Source organism: Microcaecilia unicolor, chromosome 11 (genome assembly GCF_901765095.1).
Source record: "Microcaecilia unicolor chromosome 11, aMicUni1.1, whole genome shotgun sequence".
In the NCBI taxonomy this organism is placed as follows: domain Eukaryota; kingdom Metazoa; phylum Chordata; class Amphibia; order Gymnophiona; family Siphonopidae; genus Microcaecilia; species Microcaecilia unicolor.
In genome coordinates, this window is record NC_044041.1 from 194,487,361 (window position 1) to 194,506,898 (window position 19,538).

Consider the following 19,538-nt stretch of genomic DNA (forward strand, 5'->3'; position numbering starts at 1 on the left):
ATTTTATGAACAGTCGTGCAGATCTTGAACGTGATACGCTCTTTAAGTGGGAGCCAGTGTAGTTCTTTCTTAAGGGTTTTGCACTTTCATATTTTGTTTTTCCAAATATGAGTCTTGCTGCGGTATTTTGTGCTGTTTGAAGTTTCTTGATGGTCTGTTCTTTACAGCCAGCGTAGAGTACATTGCAATAGTCCAAGTGACTTAATACCATTGATTGTCCCAGGTTTCGAAAAATGGCCCTTGGGAAGAAAGATTTTATTCTTTTGAGTTTCCACATGGAGTGGAACATTTTCTTAGTTGTATTCTTTACGTGATCTTCAAGTGTGAGATTTCGATCAATGGTCACTCCCAGAATTTTCAGATTGTTTGAGATGGGGAGGGAGAGGTTTTTGGGGTGGTTATAGTGGTGAATTTATTTGTGTTGTGAGATGAGTATAAGGCATTGTGTTTATTGTGGGTATCTTGAAAACCTGACTGGCTGGGGTAACTCTAGGACCACGTTTGGGAACCGCTAGCCTAGAGTATAAGCAAAGATGAAACATATAAATAACAGGAGTAAATAAGGGGATTAATTTAAAGAAAGTTGCAAATGAGATCAGAAAGGTGCGTACGAGTGGGTAAACACGTCCTGCTGTAGTATGTGCAGCTACTGTAATTTACTACTCCCATTAAAGGCCTGGTTGACGAGCCAAGCTTTTCATCTGCTTCCTGAAATATGGATAGTCTTGTGTTAAGCGAAGCCTTTCAGGGAGTGCATTCTAGAGTGTGGAGGCTACTCTGGAGAGTGTGGTTTGGGATATTCCTTGGGAGGAACTTAGTGACCTTGGGAGGTGCGTAGAGGGAGATCCTGTTCTTCAAGTATTCTGGGCCCTTTCCTTTAAGGGCCTTGAAGGTCAATCAGAGTTTTAAATCTGGCCCTGTATTGTACTGGGAGCCAGTGAAGGTTTTGCAAAAATGATGTGGTCATGATGCAGCATTCTGAATCAATTGGAGCTGTTGCAGACCCTCTGTAGTCAGACCAGTACAGAGTACATTACAATAATCCTGTCTTGATGTTATCACGGCATGTACAACTGAGACAAGGCTTGCCTTCTCAATGTAAGGAGACGGGCAGCGTAGTCGCAAGTGATGGAAGCTGCTGCTTTTGAATACGAATTCATATACTGCCTATTTTGGACAACCTGCCATTCAAAGCTGTTTATAATGAAAAATCACAATAAAATATGACATGACCATTATTAACTGTTCAAAGATAGTTTTATAATCAGTGGCCTCTCTTAAGCAGGCAACATATGTATGGTGAAATTTAAGCCTGTTAACTTCCTTTCCTTTAGTTCTACCAGACTAGTCCAGAAGAATGGGCTTATATCCCTCTGCCAGCAGATGGGGACAAACTTCACTCCATGATCGTCAATCCAGAAATGAAAGAAAACTTTACACTAAGGATATACTACCTTCAGAATTGGCAACCTCATACTTTGTTAATTTTCAGAACTTGTCAGACTGAGAGTCTTTGATCACCATGGCTTCCCTAGGTGGCCTCGGAACCGGTCTGACAGAACTAAAGGAAATAGTTCAAAATTTCACCTTCTTATCATCCATGCCAGACCAGTCCACACAAATAGAAGATACCCAAGTTCCAACCAGAAAGGGTGGACGGAAGCCACATTAGCTCTCAGGACATCTGTATCCAAGGTTTAGTCTCTCCCATGTTACACGTACACATGCTAAGGCACTTAAAGCGATGGTATTGCCCTTGCTCGTAACATCTAGAAAGACTCCCCAAGACCGACTACTGAACCCTCATGAACTGGGCTTACCAGCCCTCTGGAACCTGTAACTCTTGCTGGTGTGCTCCAAAATGAACTGCCTGACTCCTCCTGAAATTGATGCTGTAGAGACAAACAGCAAAAAAGGAAACACAACCCTACGCGTAAAATCCAAGCAGGAAAAAGTAGGGATGCACGAATAGCCTACCAAGCAAAACCAAAGAGACATTAAATAGTGCTAAGGATATAATGGATATGCAAGCAGACTCACAAGTACAAGTTAAGAAAAGTTTTTCTTAACTTGTACGGTGAGTGCGAGAATCGTTTATACCATCGAGAGGGGAAGTTAAAATCAGCTTCACGGCTAGCTGAAATCTGTACACCAGAAATCTGGAGCAGTCACTCTATATGACTGAATCCTGCTGCAAGCTGCTGAGCTGTTCCTCCTTTCTGCTTTTGATTAATCCACCAAGTATTAGCTGTTTGTGTGCTTTAGGACCCTAATAGTTGCCAACCCCTGACGCAGCCTCTAAAGAGGCGAAACGTGGCCACGTCGAGTTGTTTTAAAGTGGCAAGAATAAAAGCAAGAATACAGGAGCAGACAGACCCAGAAGCAGGCAGGAAGAAGCTTGCCGGTGCGGGGTCCAGGGAATTTTATCTCCCCACCTCGGCAGCCCTGCATCCGACTATTGTAATGTGATTTTTAAGGGCATCTTATCATAGAGCTCAGATTACTACAATAAATACAGAATGTTGCTGTAAAATTGCTTTTTAATTCTAAGAAGTACAACCATGTGCCTCCTTTATTGAGAGCCGAGCGCACTGGCTTGCGATAGGAGTACTGTATTGTGTAGAAAATTTTGTTGTTGGTGTTGGTTTCCCCTCCATTTTTGTCTTTGTATCTATTGCCGTATACCCCAACACTTACTGAATGTCCTTTCCTGTACATTTTGGAAACTGATGTTCAGTGTTGTAGGGTCCCCACTGTGAAATGCCCTTCCTTTGCTATTACGTATGGAGGCCTCCCCTCCCTCATTTGAAGTCCTGCTAAAACACACTTGTTTCAACTAGCTTTTAAATGTATGGAGATGTTTTTCCCCACTTAGGGCATGGTGGACTGCTGTTGATAGTGGGGTCCTGTGGACCACAGCAGATTTAGACCATCACTGTCTCTTTCTTATTTTATTGTATTTCTGTTTCCGCCTTTGGAATATTATAGCGTACATTGCTTTAACGGCTTGGCTTCAGGAGGTCAATCAAATAAATGCAAACTTCAACCTACACGATCACAACGGGAATGTGTTCTCTTGAACTAGAGCACAGAACTGCTGGAGTGGTAGATGATTGGCTCAGGCTCTTGGCCTAAAACCCGGAATTGTTCCTGGTTCAGCTGCCCTACGTCACAAAATCCCCTCCCAGTAAACAAGGCTCACATCTAGAGCCAAGGAGGAGACCCCAGATAAATTCTCTATCCTGACCGCTGAAAGAAAGATGGAGAGCTGGACCACAGCATGATAATATTCAACAAAAAAAGATTTGATAGCGCTAAACCTCTTCGATTGAAACTACACTGGCTCCCTATCAAGGACCGCATTACTTTCAAAATTTGCTCTCTGGTCCACAAGATAATCTACGGTGATGCCCCAGGATATATGATTGATTTAATAGGTCTTCCAGCCAGAAACAGAATCAGTTCATCACGTACTTATCTGAATCTTCACTATCCACGTTGCATTGGACTTGGATACAAAATCAACCTATGCATCCAATTTTTCTTACTTAAGTGCGCAAATATGGAATGCATTACCAAAGAGTGGGACAATGATGAACGACTATCAAAACTTCAAGCGAACTTTAAAGATCTATCTGTTTTGCAACTGGCCTACCCTATTGATTCTACTTAAATGCCTCAACTCTTCAATGCATCTATACATACATTGCAATGGACATTTTATTTCTTATTTCCTTGTCCCTTATTGTACCCATTTACCCCTAACCTTACCTGACCCCTTTTCTAATTGTATCTGTTTAATACCTACCGTACTTGGCGTTCACCATTATGGTATTTTGTAAGCCACATTGAGCCTGCTAATATGTTGGAAAATGTGGGATACAAATGTTACAAATAAATAATTATTGGAGAAGATACGTTCCTGAAACATTTGTCAGATTTTGGATGCTATCGGAAGATAAATACTATTTACAGTATTTGAGGTAGTGCTTAGAGAAAAATACAAAAATATAAAACAAAGTGAACCCTATGGACAGATGATTAAATGCAGTGACGAAAGAGGACTTGTTTGAATGTTCTCCCATACGATGGTTCAGAAACAATAAGCATAAATGTTACACATATAAATGTTTAGAATACTAGCATGTACGCCATTACTCCATGTAAGCGCTGCTCTATAAATACACCCCCCCCTATCTGGCACAGTGCGTATTTGCAAAGGTGTGTACACAGGGCAGGACACAGGCAGGGCTCCCAACTTATGAATATAAATTACAAAACACTAAGATTGGCATGTTGATTCTTGGTTATGCTAATATTCTAACAGAGAACTTAGGTAACTACCAGACACTCTCAGGGTGCCTAAACAGAGGCACCCATTATGGAATCACCCCCTGTATTTATATGTGAAAGAAAATTAGAGTATTTGCATTGATTCTTCACATAGGTGCTCCGATATAAAATGTAAACGTATAGGGAGTTAAAGGTCATGTAAAATGTGAATAAGTCAGTCTAGTAATGGTTAAAGGAAGAGTAGCCCAACGGTTAGAGCAGCAGGGCTGAGAACCAGAGAAGCCATATTCAATTTCTACAGCTGCTTTTTGTGATCTTGGGCAAGTCACTTAAACCCTCCACTGTCTTATCTACCAACTTAGACTGCAAGTCTCAGGGGGATAGAGAATACCTACTTGTACCTGAATGCAACTCACTGGAGCCACTACTGAAAAAGGCATTAGCTAATCCCCCAAAAATCCTTTTCTTCCCCTAACTGCTGATTACCAAGGGAATATAAGTAATATCATACACTTAAGATTTTATTGATTTGTAATTATGCTTTCATAATAACCCAGACTACGTAGTAACATAGTAGATGACGGCAGAAAAAGACCTGCACGGTCCATCTAGTCTGCCCACGATAAACTCCTATGTGTATACCTTACCTTGATTTGTACCTGTCTTTTTCAGGGCACAGATCGTATAAGTCTGTCCAGCAGTATTTCCCGCCTCCCATCACCGGCTCTGGCACAGACCCCGTATAAGTCTGCCCTCCCCCATCCTAGCCTCTCAACCACCAACCCCTCTTCCCCCCCACCTGCTCCGCCGCTCAATTTCAGCTAAGCTTCTGAGGATCCATTCCTTCTGCACAGGATTCCTTTATGCATATCCCACGCATGTTTGAATTCCGTTACCGTTTTCATCTCCACCACCTCCCGCGGGAGGGCATAGTAGATGACGGCAGAAAAAGACCTGCACGGTCCACCCAGTCTGCCCAAGATAAACTTATGTGTATACCTTACCTTGATTTGTACCTGTCTTTCTCAGGGCACAGACCGTACAAGTCTGCCCAGCAGTTTTTCCCGCCTCCCAACCACCAGTCCCACCTCCCATCACCGGCTCCGGCACAGACCCCGTATAAGTCTGCCCTCCCCCATCCTAGCCTCTCAACCACCAACCCCTCTTCCCCCCCACCTGCTCCGCCACTCAATTTCAGCTAAGCTTCTGAGGATCCATTCCTTCTGCACAGGATTCCTTTATGCATATCCCACGCATGTTTGAATTCCGTTACCGTTTTCATCTCCACCACCTCCCGCGGGAGGGCATAGTAGATGACGGCAGAAAAAGACCTGCACGGTCCATCTAGTCTGCCCACGATAAACTCCTATGTGTATACCTTACCTTGATTTGTACCTGTCTTTTTCAGGGCACAGATCGTATAAGTCTGTCCAGCAGTATTTCCCGCCTCCCATCACCGGCTCTGGCACAGACCCCGTATAAGTCTGCCCTCCCCCATCCTAGCCTCTCAACCACCAACCCCTCTTCCCCCCCACCTGCTCCGCCGCTCAATTTCAGCTAAGCTTCTGAGGATCCATTCCTTCTGCACAGGATTCCTTTATGCATATCCCACGCATGTTTGAATTCCGTTACCGTTTTCATCTCCACCACCTCCCGCGGGAGGGCATAGTAGATGACGGCAGAAAAAGACCTGCACGGTCCATCTAGTCTGCCCACGATAAACTCCTATGTGTATACCTTACCTTGATTTGTACCTGTCTTTCTCAGGACACAGACCGTACAAGTCTGCCCAGCAGTATTTCCCGCCTCCCAACCACCAGTCCCGCCTCCCATCACCGGCTCCGGCACAGACCCCGTATAAGTCTGCCCTCCCCCATCCTAGCCTCTCAACCACCAACCCCTCTTCCCCCCCACCTGCTCCGCCGCTCAATTTCAGCTAAGCTTCTGAGGATCCATTCCTTCTGCACAGGATTCCTTTATGCATATCCCACGCATGTTTGAATTCCGTTACCGTTTTCATCTCCACCACCTCCCGCGGGAGGGCATAGTAGATGACGGCAGAAAAAGACCTGCACGGTCCATCTAGTCTGCCCACGATAAACTCCTATGTGTATACCTTACCTTGATTTGTACCTGTCTTTCTCAGGACACAGACCGTACAAGTCTGCCCAGCAGTATTTCCCGCCTCCCAACCACCAGTCCCGCCTCCCATCACCGGCTCCGGCACAGACCCTGTATAAGTCTGCCCTCCCCCATCCTAGCCTCTCAACCACCAACCCCTCTTCCCCCCCACCTGCTCCGCCGCTCAATTTCAGCTAAGCTTCTGAGGATCCATTCCTGCTGCACAGGATTCCTTTATGCATATCCCACGCATGTCTGAATTCCGTTACCGTTTTCATCTCCACCACCTCCCGCGGGAGGGCATAGTAGATGACGGCAGAAAAAGACCTGCACGGTCCACCCAGTCTGCCCAAGATAAACTTATGTGTATACCTTACCTTGATTTGTACCTGTCTTTCTTAGGGCACAGACCGTACAAGTCTGCCCAGCAGTATTTCCCGCCTCCCATCACCGGCTCCGGCACAGACCCCGTATAAGTCTGCCCTCCCCTATCCTCTCAACCACCAACCCTTCTTCACATCCTACCATTACTCATAAGACAGCAATATTGAGCATCTCTTTTGATACAGTAGTTTTCAGCTGGCACTTCTCAGCATGGTCCTGGCTGATTTAGAGCAAAATTTGATTTTCAACCCAGCTATTTCCCTCCTACTTTAGACTTCCAGTCCGGGATCATAAGCCTTCAGTCAATCACCTGTGGATTTTGTTCCCCGTTTTATATTCCCTATTTCATCTCCTTCCCCCCCCCCTCCTCCCAAGACATCTAGTCTGGTCATTGCACTGACAGTCTTCAGCTGGGGGCCATGCACCCAGTTCCTTCCAGAACCTGCAATTCCCTCAGTACAGCCACAAGGTGTCACCCTTGAACAACAGCCGTAACTCCTTGCCTCCTCCACCACATGGCTGTGCCTCTGTAGAATCCCCAGAGGGGCCGAAGAGAACAAACAGCCCAATTTAGAGATCCACCCTGGGGATCTTTTGCATGGCATCTCCCACACCCCTTTTTCTGTGCTTTTAAGTTCTTGTTTCTACTCACCATAATGCAGTTTCACAACGAAGGGGTGGTTCACGTCTGCCAGGATATCTCTTTCCATCTTTGTTCTGACACGATCACGCACTACAGAGATAGACAAAGAACCTCCTCTCAGGTACAGCACAAGAACTATTCCTTACTCAAGCTGTGCGTCATCTGGAAATCCTAAGCTACATGCTTTGCCAGCTACTAGAAAATCTAGATGGCAAAAGTAACTGAAAAACACTGTCACTGCACATGGCACAGGTGCCATCTAGGATTCCAAATCATCCAATTAATACGCATGAACTGAAAGGCACCTGACCTTCATCCTGTCCACCAAGGCCCCCGAGGGGGGGGGGGGGTAAATTCCCCAGGCCTCCAAGGGGGGGCCCGGTGCCTCTCTCTCTCTCTTGACGGGACCAGAGTGATTGTGTCCCGACAGGAGCAAGGGAGAGAAAACTCCAGTGCCTGGCCCCCCTTGGAGACTGGGGAGGACCCGGAGCTTCCTCCAGCACTGCTCTTCTGCCCATTGCTGCGCGGCTGCTTTTCCTCTCAGGCGCACATCCTCGGGTTTGAAACCCAGCATGCCCAGAGAGGAAAAGCAGCCGCAGAGGCAGGCAGTCAGCGCTGGAGGAAGATGTCGTCTTCTGCTGGCAGGGCCTGGGATCCCTGCAAGCCAAGGTATTTCAGCAGTGGCAGCAATCGTGTGTGTGTGGGGGGGGGGGGGGGGGGGGGGGGGCGGCAGCAGCCCTGCCCCAGTTCAGCCTCTCGGCGGCCCTGCTGTCCACGCCTGCAAGAAACCTGCCACCACCAATAGAAACTAGTAAATCACATTTCCTGAGACTTTACGGAAAATCAGTTTTATTTCAAAATGGCATCTTATTTTGGAATGATCATACAACACAACTTAGGATTATATTCATACCTCTTCACTGGTTAATGCATAACTTCTATGCTCTACACAGATCTACTAAAGCAGCATCTTCCAAACCTAAAAATCTGCTTCAACGACTACAAACTCACGTGGTCCTACCTTTCAGTGTTGCTTTCTTCAGGACCTTCATGGCATACAGTTGGCCGTTGTCTGGTGGTGTTACTTTTCGAACCAAAAATACCTGAGTGAAGAGGACAGAAATTTATTGACCACAGACTTTTTCTGAGAACAGATTGGGTTCTTTGTTCGGCATTGCGTGAAAGGATAGACTATATGCTCTCTTTTAAAACTTGGGGCTACTGGAGAGAGGGGAGGGTTAGTTTGATTGGTCATACTCGTATGAGATTGCTGTTCTTTAACGTCACCATTGAATGAAGATACTAGCTGGACTCTGTGAGTGTTCAGGTGACGATTTTGAGTTTGTTTACTGTTTTGAGTTAAATCAATAAACATCATTTAAATAAAACTTAGGGCTACACTTGCTAACCTGTGCATTACCATAGTATCTACCATCACTGGGATCTATTTACTGCCAACACTCATTAAATAAATAATGATTCTGAAATGTAATAACACAGGTCAGTAAATCTAACCCTACATTTTGAAAAAAAAAAAGTCTATCCTTAATGTGGATTAATAAATCTCAACTTTAGTGTAATGGTGGAAACAATTTAAACACATCTTGACCCAGAATACCTCGAATTAGGGAGATTTTAGGCAATACCAGGATCAATCTTGCATCTTCAAATTAGTTTTAAGAAATGGTAAAGAAAAACGTAAGGGGCCAGACCTTGGGACTCCTTCATAGAAGTATGAATCAAATGTGCTTCTAGATGCAGATACAAGAAAATCACCTCCAATTAGCCAAAAACTGAATGATGGTGCTTTTTTTTTTTTTTTTCTTGAGCACTGAAACCCAGAATATCATCTTTCTAACTAAAAGGGAAAGGGAAATGGGACTTGATATACCGCCTTTCTGTGGTATTTTGCAACTACATTCAAAGCGGTTTACGTATATTCAGGTACTTATTTTGTACCAGGGGCAATGGAGGGTTAAGTGACTTGCCCAGAGTCACAAGGAGCTGCAGTGGGAATTGAACTCAGTTCCCCAGGATCAAAGTCCACTGCACTAACCACTAGGCCACTCCTCCACTAGCAACGTTCTATGTAGAATCTCAAATAGTAGCAACATTCCATGTAGAATCTCAAATAGGCTGGGATTCTGGAATCTTGCTATTCTTTGGGGTTCTACATGGAATGTTGCTACTTTTTAAGATTCTGCATGGAATCTTGTTAATGGGACTTGATATACCACCTTTCTATGGTTTTTGCAACTACAGTCAAAGCAGTTTACAGAGTATATATACAGGTACTTATTTTGTACCAGGGGCAATGGAGGGTTAAGTGACTTACCCAGAGTCACAAGGAGCTGCAGTAGGAATTGAACTCAGTTCCCCAGGATCAAAGTCCACTGCACTAACCACTAGGCTACTCCTCCACTCCACTAGATATAAACAGCTTATATCTAGTCTTGCCTTTGATGGTTGAGCCTGGACTAGATGTGAGTGACCACCACCCAATGAGCATTTAGGTCATCGGAATAAAACGTCACCTCAATACTCATCTTAGAATAAGTACATAAGTACATAAGTAGTGCCATACTGGGAAAGACCAAAGGTCCATCTAGCCCAGCATCCTGTCACCGACAGTGGCCAATCCAGGTCAAGGGCACCTGGCACGCTCCCCAAACGTAAAAACATTCCAGACAAGTTATACCTAAAAATGAGGAATTTTTCCAGTCCATTTAATAGCGGTCTATGGACTTGTCCTTTAGGAATCTATCTAACCCCTTTTTAAACTCCGTCAAGCTAACCGCCCGTACCACGTTCTCCGGCAATGAATTCCAGAGTCTAATTACACGTTGGGTGAAGAAAAATTTTCTCCGATTCGTTTTAAATTTACCACACTGTAGCTTCAACTCATGCCCTCTAGTCCTAGTATTTTTGGATAGCGTGAACAGTCGCTTCACATCCACCCGATCCATTCCACTCATTATTTTATACACTTCTATCATATCTCCCCTCAGCCGTCTCTTCTCCTTGATGAGTAACATGTTTTTACCATTTAGTGTCCTCTGTGATTAAATATTTGATTATGATGCTCCTGCTTCAAATGGATTACAGTCTTAAACATGAGAATGCAGGTTTAAATGACTTGGTCAAGGTCATGCATTAAATTCAGATTCTCTCTCAATCGCTTATTTTTTCAAGCTTAATAGCTACTTTTTTTTTAATTTATGAAATTTCAGTTACATATCAAGTTTTACTTGTATAGTAAAGAAAAACTGGCACATTATTACAAAATCATAGAATCTTAAGGAAAACAGTTCAACCAGATTTACTCAAGTCCACTACATTAAAGTTCAAGGTATTAAGCAATGGAAATATAAACTTAAGAAATTACTTGAAGAAATTTGCTAAAGCCTGATTACCCCAATGGTTCTTTAATTAATCAGCTTCAAGAGAACAGATATTAAGATTCCCCGGTAATTCTTCCTGCTGTTAAAAAGTCTGTGAGTTGGCAAGGTTCGAAGAAAACATACTTTACCGACCGAAATTTAGTAGCTTTGAAAGAAAGTTGCCCCTAATTGAAGGACTGTTGTCGTCTTCTTTGCGTCTTTGGATTCGATGACCAAAAGTTTTCTCTTTATTCTTAAAAAATAATTTCATAAGCCAATTCTTATCAGGTGCTAAAGCAACAGTAGCAATTAACGTTGTCGGCTCTACCAAATCTCTATCTGATGATTCTAATAAAGCGGAAACATTTAAATCTAGATTGTCTTGATTTTGTTGAGATTTTATAGGTAAATAATATATCTGAGAAAATGGAGGAATGGCTTCCTCAGCCACTCCAAATATCTTTTATATATTTCCTTAGCATATTTCGATGAAGGACTGAAAATTGTTTGGGAAAATTCAAGAAGTGGAATTATTATTCCTCACTGAATTCTCGAGAAATTCAACTTTCCTCCTTAAAGCAGTCAAGTCTTTGATTGTATTTTCTTGGTATAATCGTAATTTTTTAATCTCTTTTCCATATTCTTTATTTTGTTCTGCTAAGGAATCCACTTCAAGGTCAATTTCTTTTGTTTACTGCAGATAAATCCTGAGACAACTTTTGTATCTGAGGACACATTGCTTTTCCTAAGTCCACAATAAGAGTCCAAAGGCCATCCAGGGTAACTTCTTTAGGTTTATCAACTGAACTAGGAAATTGTGTGAAAGTTACCTCAGTCGCTCTAGTAGTAGTAGTAGAATATTCCAAACTCTCAGCTACAAGCTCTCTCGCTGTCTCAGAGGTTGCTAACTGCACCTCTTCCATATGACTTTCCATTCCTCCAGCTGCCCCGGTAGATTGTGCTGCCTCCCGTCCCTTTCCTCCTGTACCAAGCATGGAAGACGGGGTCAAGGACGCCAGCAGTGGAGTACTACTGCTCGAGGGTTGTGGGGGAGGAACTCTTGCGTCGGGGCTGAGCGAAAGCTCTAGCCCTGGAAACGCTCCGTGGTCTCCATTCACTCCGGGGCGGATCAACGGGCTTCCTTCCGACGGCGTTGGAACCAATGTACTCTGAAAATAAGTTTGACTTCACGATCTAGCAGGAAGATTTTGCCGCTGCGGGGCGGTGGAGGCAGGGCGGCCCCTTCTCTTCGGCATCACGATAAAGGAGAAAATTCAGAGAAACTGCAGGTATGTCAGGCTCCAGCAACGGCCATCTTGAATCACCTTCTGAATAGCTACTTTTTAATTACTACCCGATTAAGATTTCTTGGGGTCTAGTAAAACAGGTGGCATTTCAGTACCAAACTAGAGTAAACATCTTATATGTTGACCTTTAAGTGTCAGAACCCCTCTGTTCCAGTAAAACCTGCAACAGACTCCTGATCCCTTACTGTCCTTCTTGCACCCTCCGATCATCTTTGAGCAATATACTCCGAGTCCCTCCACCAACAGCTTTCCTGTGAGACTGCCTTTAGCTATTTAGGCCCCAGATCTTGGAATGATCTCCCTCCACCGCTCTGAGCCGATATATCCCTTCAGTCATTCAAAGCTCTTTTAAAAACCTTCTTTTTCACTAATGCCTTTTCATCTATTTCACAGATCTTCTCCTGATTCAATGCCTCTTTCCTTCTCCCCCCTTCCTCCACCAGCAGTTACAGAAATAATTTGATTTAAATTGTTATAAACCACTTAGTTGCCTATATAGGCTTAATTTGCAGTATATCAAGTGTTTGGAAATACAGAAATAAATATTCACAAATACCCCTGTGGTGCTGAAGAATACCAGAAATACATGTACTCAAAATTTAACAGGAAAAAAATGGTTGTAGAGAACCCACAAAGCATTTCATATTATGCCATTTTGAAGAACTTCCCATCACCACCACCCTCTACCCTTCCAACCTCAACAGTAGGATTAGGATTCCTTGGGGTAGTCAGCTATTGAATAGCTGACTTCTACTACCCCAAGGAATCCTAATCCACCCTGATAAAAGTGTCCAGGGGTACAAAATACAATCCGTTCTGTATGTTCTAGAGGGGAGAAATATGCCCTGTGAAGCACTGTTATGTTTTTTTTAATCTGTGGACGAATAAGGAGTCATCAACAATCTCAGAATTCCAGTCTAGCTCTCCTATCTTCCATAGTCCTTCCTGCAATAGACAATGTCTTCTTAGAAGACATGCTGGTAGCAGGAATGCACACTTGTGGCCAGCATGTTTGCTTGTTTTTCCAAAAAAATCAAAATATCATTGTCTACATCACTCAAACATAAACAGTCCAGTTCATTAACAGGCTTCAAAGTAGAAAATGACATGGGGACAATGTTTGTCCCAGTCCCCACGGGCTCTGTCCCCATCCCTGTTGGAACTGTCCCCGACCCCACCACGGGTCCCCGTGTCATTATCTAGGGCAGAAGCCACTGCAGAGCACAGAATGGTATAACGCACACTCAGATTTGCTAGATTTCTCCAATCCTACTCTACCTAAGATAATATTTAACAATCTCGATGACCTCATGTGCACCTTTCTTTAAATCAGTCTCCTTACTTTCTAACGCCTCTATATGTTCCATCTTTGCTTAAACCCTGCACTGTCAAATTAAAATGTTCTATTACATATTGTGTTGACATTGTAAGTAGTCTACTATGCCATACTTTGTACTGTGATTTTTACTGCTGTAATTGTCTATTGCTTATGTTTGATTTATTCTTACTGTACACCACCTTGAGCGAATTACTTCGAAAAGGCAGTAAATAAATCCTAACAAATAAATACAATAAAATAAATAAAACTTCAATACCTCAAAAGGTTGCTAAATTAACACATATTAATTCCCCATATTAAGGAAGGAGAAGACATTTGAAGTGAACTCACTTTACCAAAGGATCCTTGTCCAAGGACTTTGAGAAGTTCAAATTGAGATGGGTCTGCCTTCTCTGAACCCTCCTTTGTGTGGTGAGTGATGTTAATCTCCTTAATGATACCCTCATCCTAAAACACAACAATAAGGGTTATGAGCAGCTGGCAATATTTCTAATCTGAAAGATCAAGGCTCAAAATACGGCACAGGACAATTTCTGAAGACGGTCCTTATAAAAGGCGTATTCCAACCCCACTTCAAGCTAGGTGGGCAAAGAGACACGAGAGAAAACAACAGGAAAATGCAAACTCAGAGGGGAAAGAAGGATTCACAAAGTTCTTAACTGGATACATGATAGGTGCTAATCTTATATACCCACCTTGAGTCTGGAATATGATCTAGTGTCGGGATTAGATATTAAGAGACTTGGAGCCTCTGGGAAAGGCAGCAAATTAAATCCATAAATAAAAAGACAGCTAGTAAATGACGAAAGGAATGGCCCATTTAGTCTGCTCCGTTGAGAGTCATGTACTTCGGGCATCTGCACATATGAATTTCCACACTTAACCCAACACCAACATTAGTCACTGATGAAGAATACTTGGGAGACACAAACCAAATGTTCACGTAATTACAGATCAGGGTGAACAGCGTCTGAATAACAATAGGGAAATAGTATGTTACACAAAGTTTAAATAAAAATGGACTCGTAACCCTTTCTCCGCTTTTTACCAGAATTGAATCTAGCACATTGTGGGAATTATAAGCCAGCTATTATAATATTTTTAGCTCAAATTTTATATGTGATTGTGAAATAGCTGAAAATAGTTTATAAATGCAATCATTATATGCAAGTGGGCTTTGGGATATTTCACAGTACCACATTACTGCTGGTAGCCATGGAAAAACAGACTAAATAGTCCCACATATGGGGGAATCCCCAGTTAACAGCCATCTTATTTTCTCTTCCATCTCCCCTCCGCAAGCCAGTGCACCTTCTGGGAGATTGCTTAACCATCTACATTTTAAATACATTTCTGAGAACGCAGCAAAACTACTATTCTCAATTGGAGTCAGCCTCTAGGCCAGTAGTTCCCAAACCTGGTCCTGAAGGCACCCCAACCAGTCAGGGTTTCAGGATATCCACAATGAATATTCATGAGATAGATTTGCATGCAGTGGAAGAAGGAAAGCAGATCTCTCTCATGAATATTCATTGTTAATACAAACATGGGGTAAATCTACAATAATTAGTCCTATTGGTTTTAATTATTCATATGATACGACTAACATAAATTTTTACATTTATTTTTACCAACCTAATCACATATGCATTATTCAACATACATTTACATGTTTATTCCAACTAACACACATCTTTAAAGCCAACTCAAATGATGTCCTCTTTCCCTCAAGAAAGTTCCAATCACAGCTGCACTGATTATACACATCAAACCACGTGTGTGTATAAACTGAAAAAGTCTTATAACCTCAAGTATAACTTGTCATAGTCCAAACTCCCTGCATCCAGCAGTAAAGTGTCCAACAGCTGAAAAATATCCCCACTTTATTCAATGATCTTGATGTCGGGCATCATCTGGATAATATTTTCACACACTCCAACAAACGAATAGCCAAACTGTCTTTGGTCCCTTTGGCGTGTTGAGTAATGAGTATTCATTGTGGATATCCTGACTGGCTGGGGTGCCTCCAGGACCAGGTTTGGGAACCCCCTTGCTCTAGGTACTAAAAGTATGCAAGCACCTGGACTGAACTTCATATTACCTTACAAAACGTTCTGTCCCTCTAGGTTTGTTATTTTCTAAGAACGTCTCTTTCCTGTGGAGAACCACACAACGTTTCCTGCTTGGACCTACTCTCCAACTTGGGTTTTGTTCCTCTAGCCACTCTTTTCAAAGCATGGGTTTTCGTTGCTATCTCTGCTGGTGGCAGCCAGATCTCGATCTTTCTGAACCCAGTTACTCTGGATCTCACTCACTTCATGGCTCTTTATGCACAGCTTGAAATTAAAATCCTTTCAGAGGCGATATGAATTTAGGGGGAGGGGGGTCACCTCTTCCCTTCCACGTGCCATCTATTAAAGGAATCTTTTACCCGGAATCAGTGGCGTAGCCAAGGGTGGGCCCAGGTGGGCCCAGGTCCATCCACTTTGGGCTCAGGCCCACCCAGTAGCAACATACCTCTGATGTGGCTGGCAGGGATCCCCAAGCCCCACCAGCCAAAAACTCCCAACAACTGTCCTGCCTGCATACCTTTTAAATAGCAGATCTGATACATACTGCTTGCACTGGCCCCACAGCGTGTATTAGCTGCTGCTCGCTGCCGGTAAAAATCTGCTATTTACAAGGTTTGCAGGGGAGGGGGATATTTGAGAGACCATATGGCATGCAGGCGAGCGAGGGAGAGACCAAATCACTTGTTGGCCAAGGCAGAGTTCTTCTGCCCACCCATCTTGGGCCCAGGCCCACCCAAAATTGGGTGTCTGGCTACGCCCCTGCCCTGAATGCGCATGACCATCTTGATCAATACTGGTCTCTTGATAATCAAATAACTGATGTAGTGAGATTACCTTTCTTTGCACTTAGGCAAATATGATCTTTCAAACCTGTTCATGATCAAAACGATCTCAAAACTAAATTTTTCCACTCCACTCTTAAATGCCTCAACCACTGTAATGCTTTATACTGTAGCATAAAACAATCTTCCTTGGGTTGCCTTCAATTAGTCCAAAATACCGCAGGGGCAAGCCAATATGACCAGATATCCCCTTCTTCCTAATTTGCACTGGCTGCTAGTCACCTATAGAACCCATTTCAAAGTCCTCCTTGTCCACAGAATTATCCCACACTGGTATTCCTCTGTCTTGGTTCCCTATAGTGTGTTTATTCTGATCGCCACATCTAAAAAAAGATATAGTGGAATTAGAAAAGGTGCAGAGAAGGGCAACAAAAATGATAACGGGGATGGGACGACTTCCCTATGAGGAAAGGCTAAAGCGGCTAGGGCTCTTCAGCTTGGAGAAAAGGCAGCTAAGGGGAGATATGATAGAGGTTTATAAATTAATGAGTGGAGTGGAATGGGTAGATGTGAAGCGTCTGTTCATGCTTTCCAAAAATACTAGGACTAGGGGGCATGCAATGAAGCTACAAAGTAGTAAATTTAAAACGGAACCTGATAAATCTTTCTTCACTCAACATGTAATTAAACTCTGGAATTCGTTGCCGGAGAATGTGGTAAAGGCGGTTAGCTTAGGAGAGTTTTAAAAACTCAAGGAAAAGTCCATAGACCATTATTAAATTGGACTTGGGGAAAATCCACTATTTCTGGGATAAGCAGTATAAAATGTTTTGTACTTTTTTGGGACCTTGCCAAGTATTTGTGACCTGGATTGGCCACTGTTGGAAACAGGATGCTGGGCTTGATGGACCTTTGGTCTGTCCCAGTATGGCAATACTTATGCTTTATTATAAAAAAAGAACTTTATATACTGCCAAGCTTTACCAGTTCTAGGCGGCTAACAAAATACAAAAGAACACCACTTTTAAAACAGGACAGACCTAATTCAAACACTCAAGGACATTCGCCCACCATGGAAGGGACCTATATTTCCTGAAACTGATTAAAATGTATTTTTTTTAGTCAAGCTTTCAATATATCTGAAGAGAGGAATGGGGAGGGGTCACTGAGTAAGTGCACAGTCTTAAACTTTTTCAGGCTAGCTTTGGCTCTCAAGTCCTCTGGAAGATTATTCTATACGTGAGTGGTCAAACGATAAACCACTCTTTCCCTAGTTCCAGCCCACCTAACTCTATTTAAACTTGGAATAACCATTCTAAAACCCTGAATAGACCAAAGAACTCTCGCTGGAGAATAAGGAGTTAGTAATGTACTCAAGTATGATGGCTACACTTCATAAAAAGCCCAACGGGCCAGCACCAAGACCTTAAAACAAATTCTATATTTAACAGGCAACCAAGGATAGTGTATGAACAATGGAGTGACTAAAGGGCCCACTCTATTCCCAGTATGTAAATTGGCTCACCCTTCTTCTCCCCCCACCTTGATCTATCTTGAAGTAACATGATGGACTGCATTTAGTTACTTTGATGCTTCTTATTCGAATCCACTCCCTCTAGCCCTCAGATCTAAGAGGAACTGCTCTCTATTTAAAGCCCCCTCAAAATTCATTTGTCCAAGGCTTTCGGGAATTAGTCAGGATCACTATTTAATGTTATCCAACAGTTACAAATAGATCAACTGAAAGACAGGGTAGCAGCATCTGCCTTTGGGGCCCTTATACTAAACCGCATAGGCGCCTACGTACACCAATTTGGAACTACTGCCCAGCTACTGCGTGGCCCGGACGGGGATTTCATTTTGTACGCGCGTCCAGTGGGTGCGCTGGAAATTTTCCAGAATGCGGCACTAACCGGGCAGTAATTGGCATTGTATGCACGCTGACGATCACCGCCCGGTTAACGCGTGAGACCTTACTGCTAAGTCAATGGGTGGTGGTAAGGTCTCAAGTCCAAAATGGACGTATATCAATTTTCATTTTGCCACATGTCCATTTTCGGCCAAAAAGACCTTTTTTTGAAGGTGCGCTGAAAAATGAACCTGCACTCGTCCAATACATGCGTCTACACCAACGAAGGCCACTTTTTGGCGCACCTTAGTAAAAGGATCCCTTTGTGTCTTAAGAGTAACAATTAACCAAGGAACTTCTTACATAAGTTTTTGTGCTCCCAAGTTTTGGAGCTTTGTGATAAGATACTATAAAGCAGATCAATAATGTTCAAGAACTCTACAGGAGCTCTCGTTTCTGATGGGAAACAACAAGAAACTATATTTAACTAGAAAATGTAATAAGTATTTCATTATAATGTGCCTCATAGAAGCTAGAAAATCCATTCTAATTCAATACACAGATACTTCTCTCCCAGATAAGATTTTTAGACCCACTCATTGTTAGTTGTATTGCAGACAAAGAACTGACCACTGAATCCAAAGAGAAAAGAAACGGGAAGCTTTTGTCAAAACATGGAACAAATTTACTGATTGTTACCTACAGCTGTTAGAGATACATTAGTCACTGATGAAGAATACTTGGAGACAAACCAAATGTTCACGTAATTATAGATCAGTGTGAATAGTGTCTGAATAGTAATAGGGAAATAGTCCGTTACACAAATTTTTAATAATAATAGTCTTGCAACTCTGTCCAGGCAGATGAGCATCAGCTACTCTTTTCCACAGAACTCGTGAAATTTCTTCTGCATCATGGTGGTATGATGAGTTTCCATTAATGTTTATGATATTGACCAAATTTAAAACTGTTTGGACATTTCTATAGGAGAGGATGGAAGATTCATTCTGTACCTAGGTTTACTTTACTCAGTTTATTAAGTATTCATTTTTTTAAAACTTTTTACTGGTCTTTAAAGTACCACACAATGCAAATACAGAAACCTGCAAAATGTATGAGTTTTGCATCTGGTTTCTGATAGAGCCGACTCCCTCTTCAGTTCCTTTCGCAATGTACAATTACCAAAATATTCCTTTTCTAGGCATCTGGGGCTCCATCTATACACCATCAGTTTACAAATAAAGAAAGTTGAAGACTACAGTGACTCTACATAGGTGAGATGTCCTGGCAAGATCACCCCACCATCAAACCAGAAAATTGTCCATGAGGTCACAAAGAGCCACAACTAAATATATTTATTTATTTGTA

The 19,538-nt window shown here is 42.7% G+C and overlaps 1 protein-coding gene across 1 annotated transcript in view; it reads right to left on the reverse strand.

The window, feature by feature from the left end:
• Positions 1 to 19,538, reverse strand: part of RPS6KA1 (ribosomal protein S6 kinase A1) — a 186,611-nt gene that overhangs the window by 45,951 nt on the left and 121,122 nt on the right. The window contains 3 exon segments of the mRNA XM_030218336.1: positions 7,451 to 7,531; positions 8,463 to 8,544; positions 13,798 to 13,914. Of these exon segments, the coding sequence (XP_030074196.1) occupies positions 7,451 to 7,531; positions 8,463 to 8,544; positions 13,798 to 13,914 (280 nt within the window).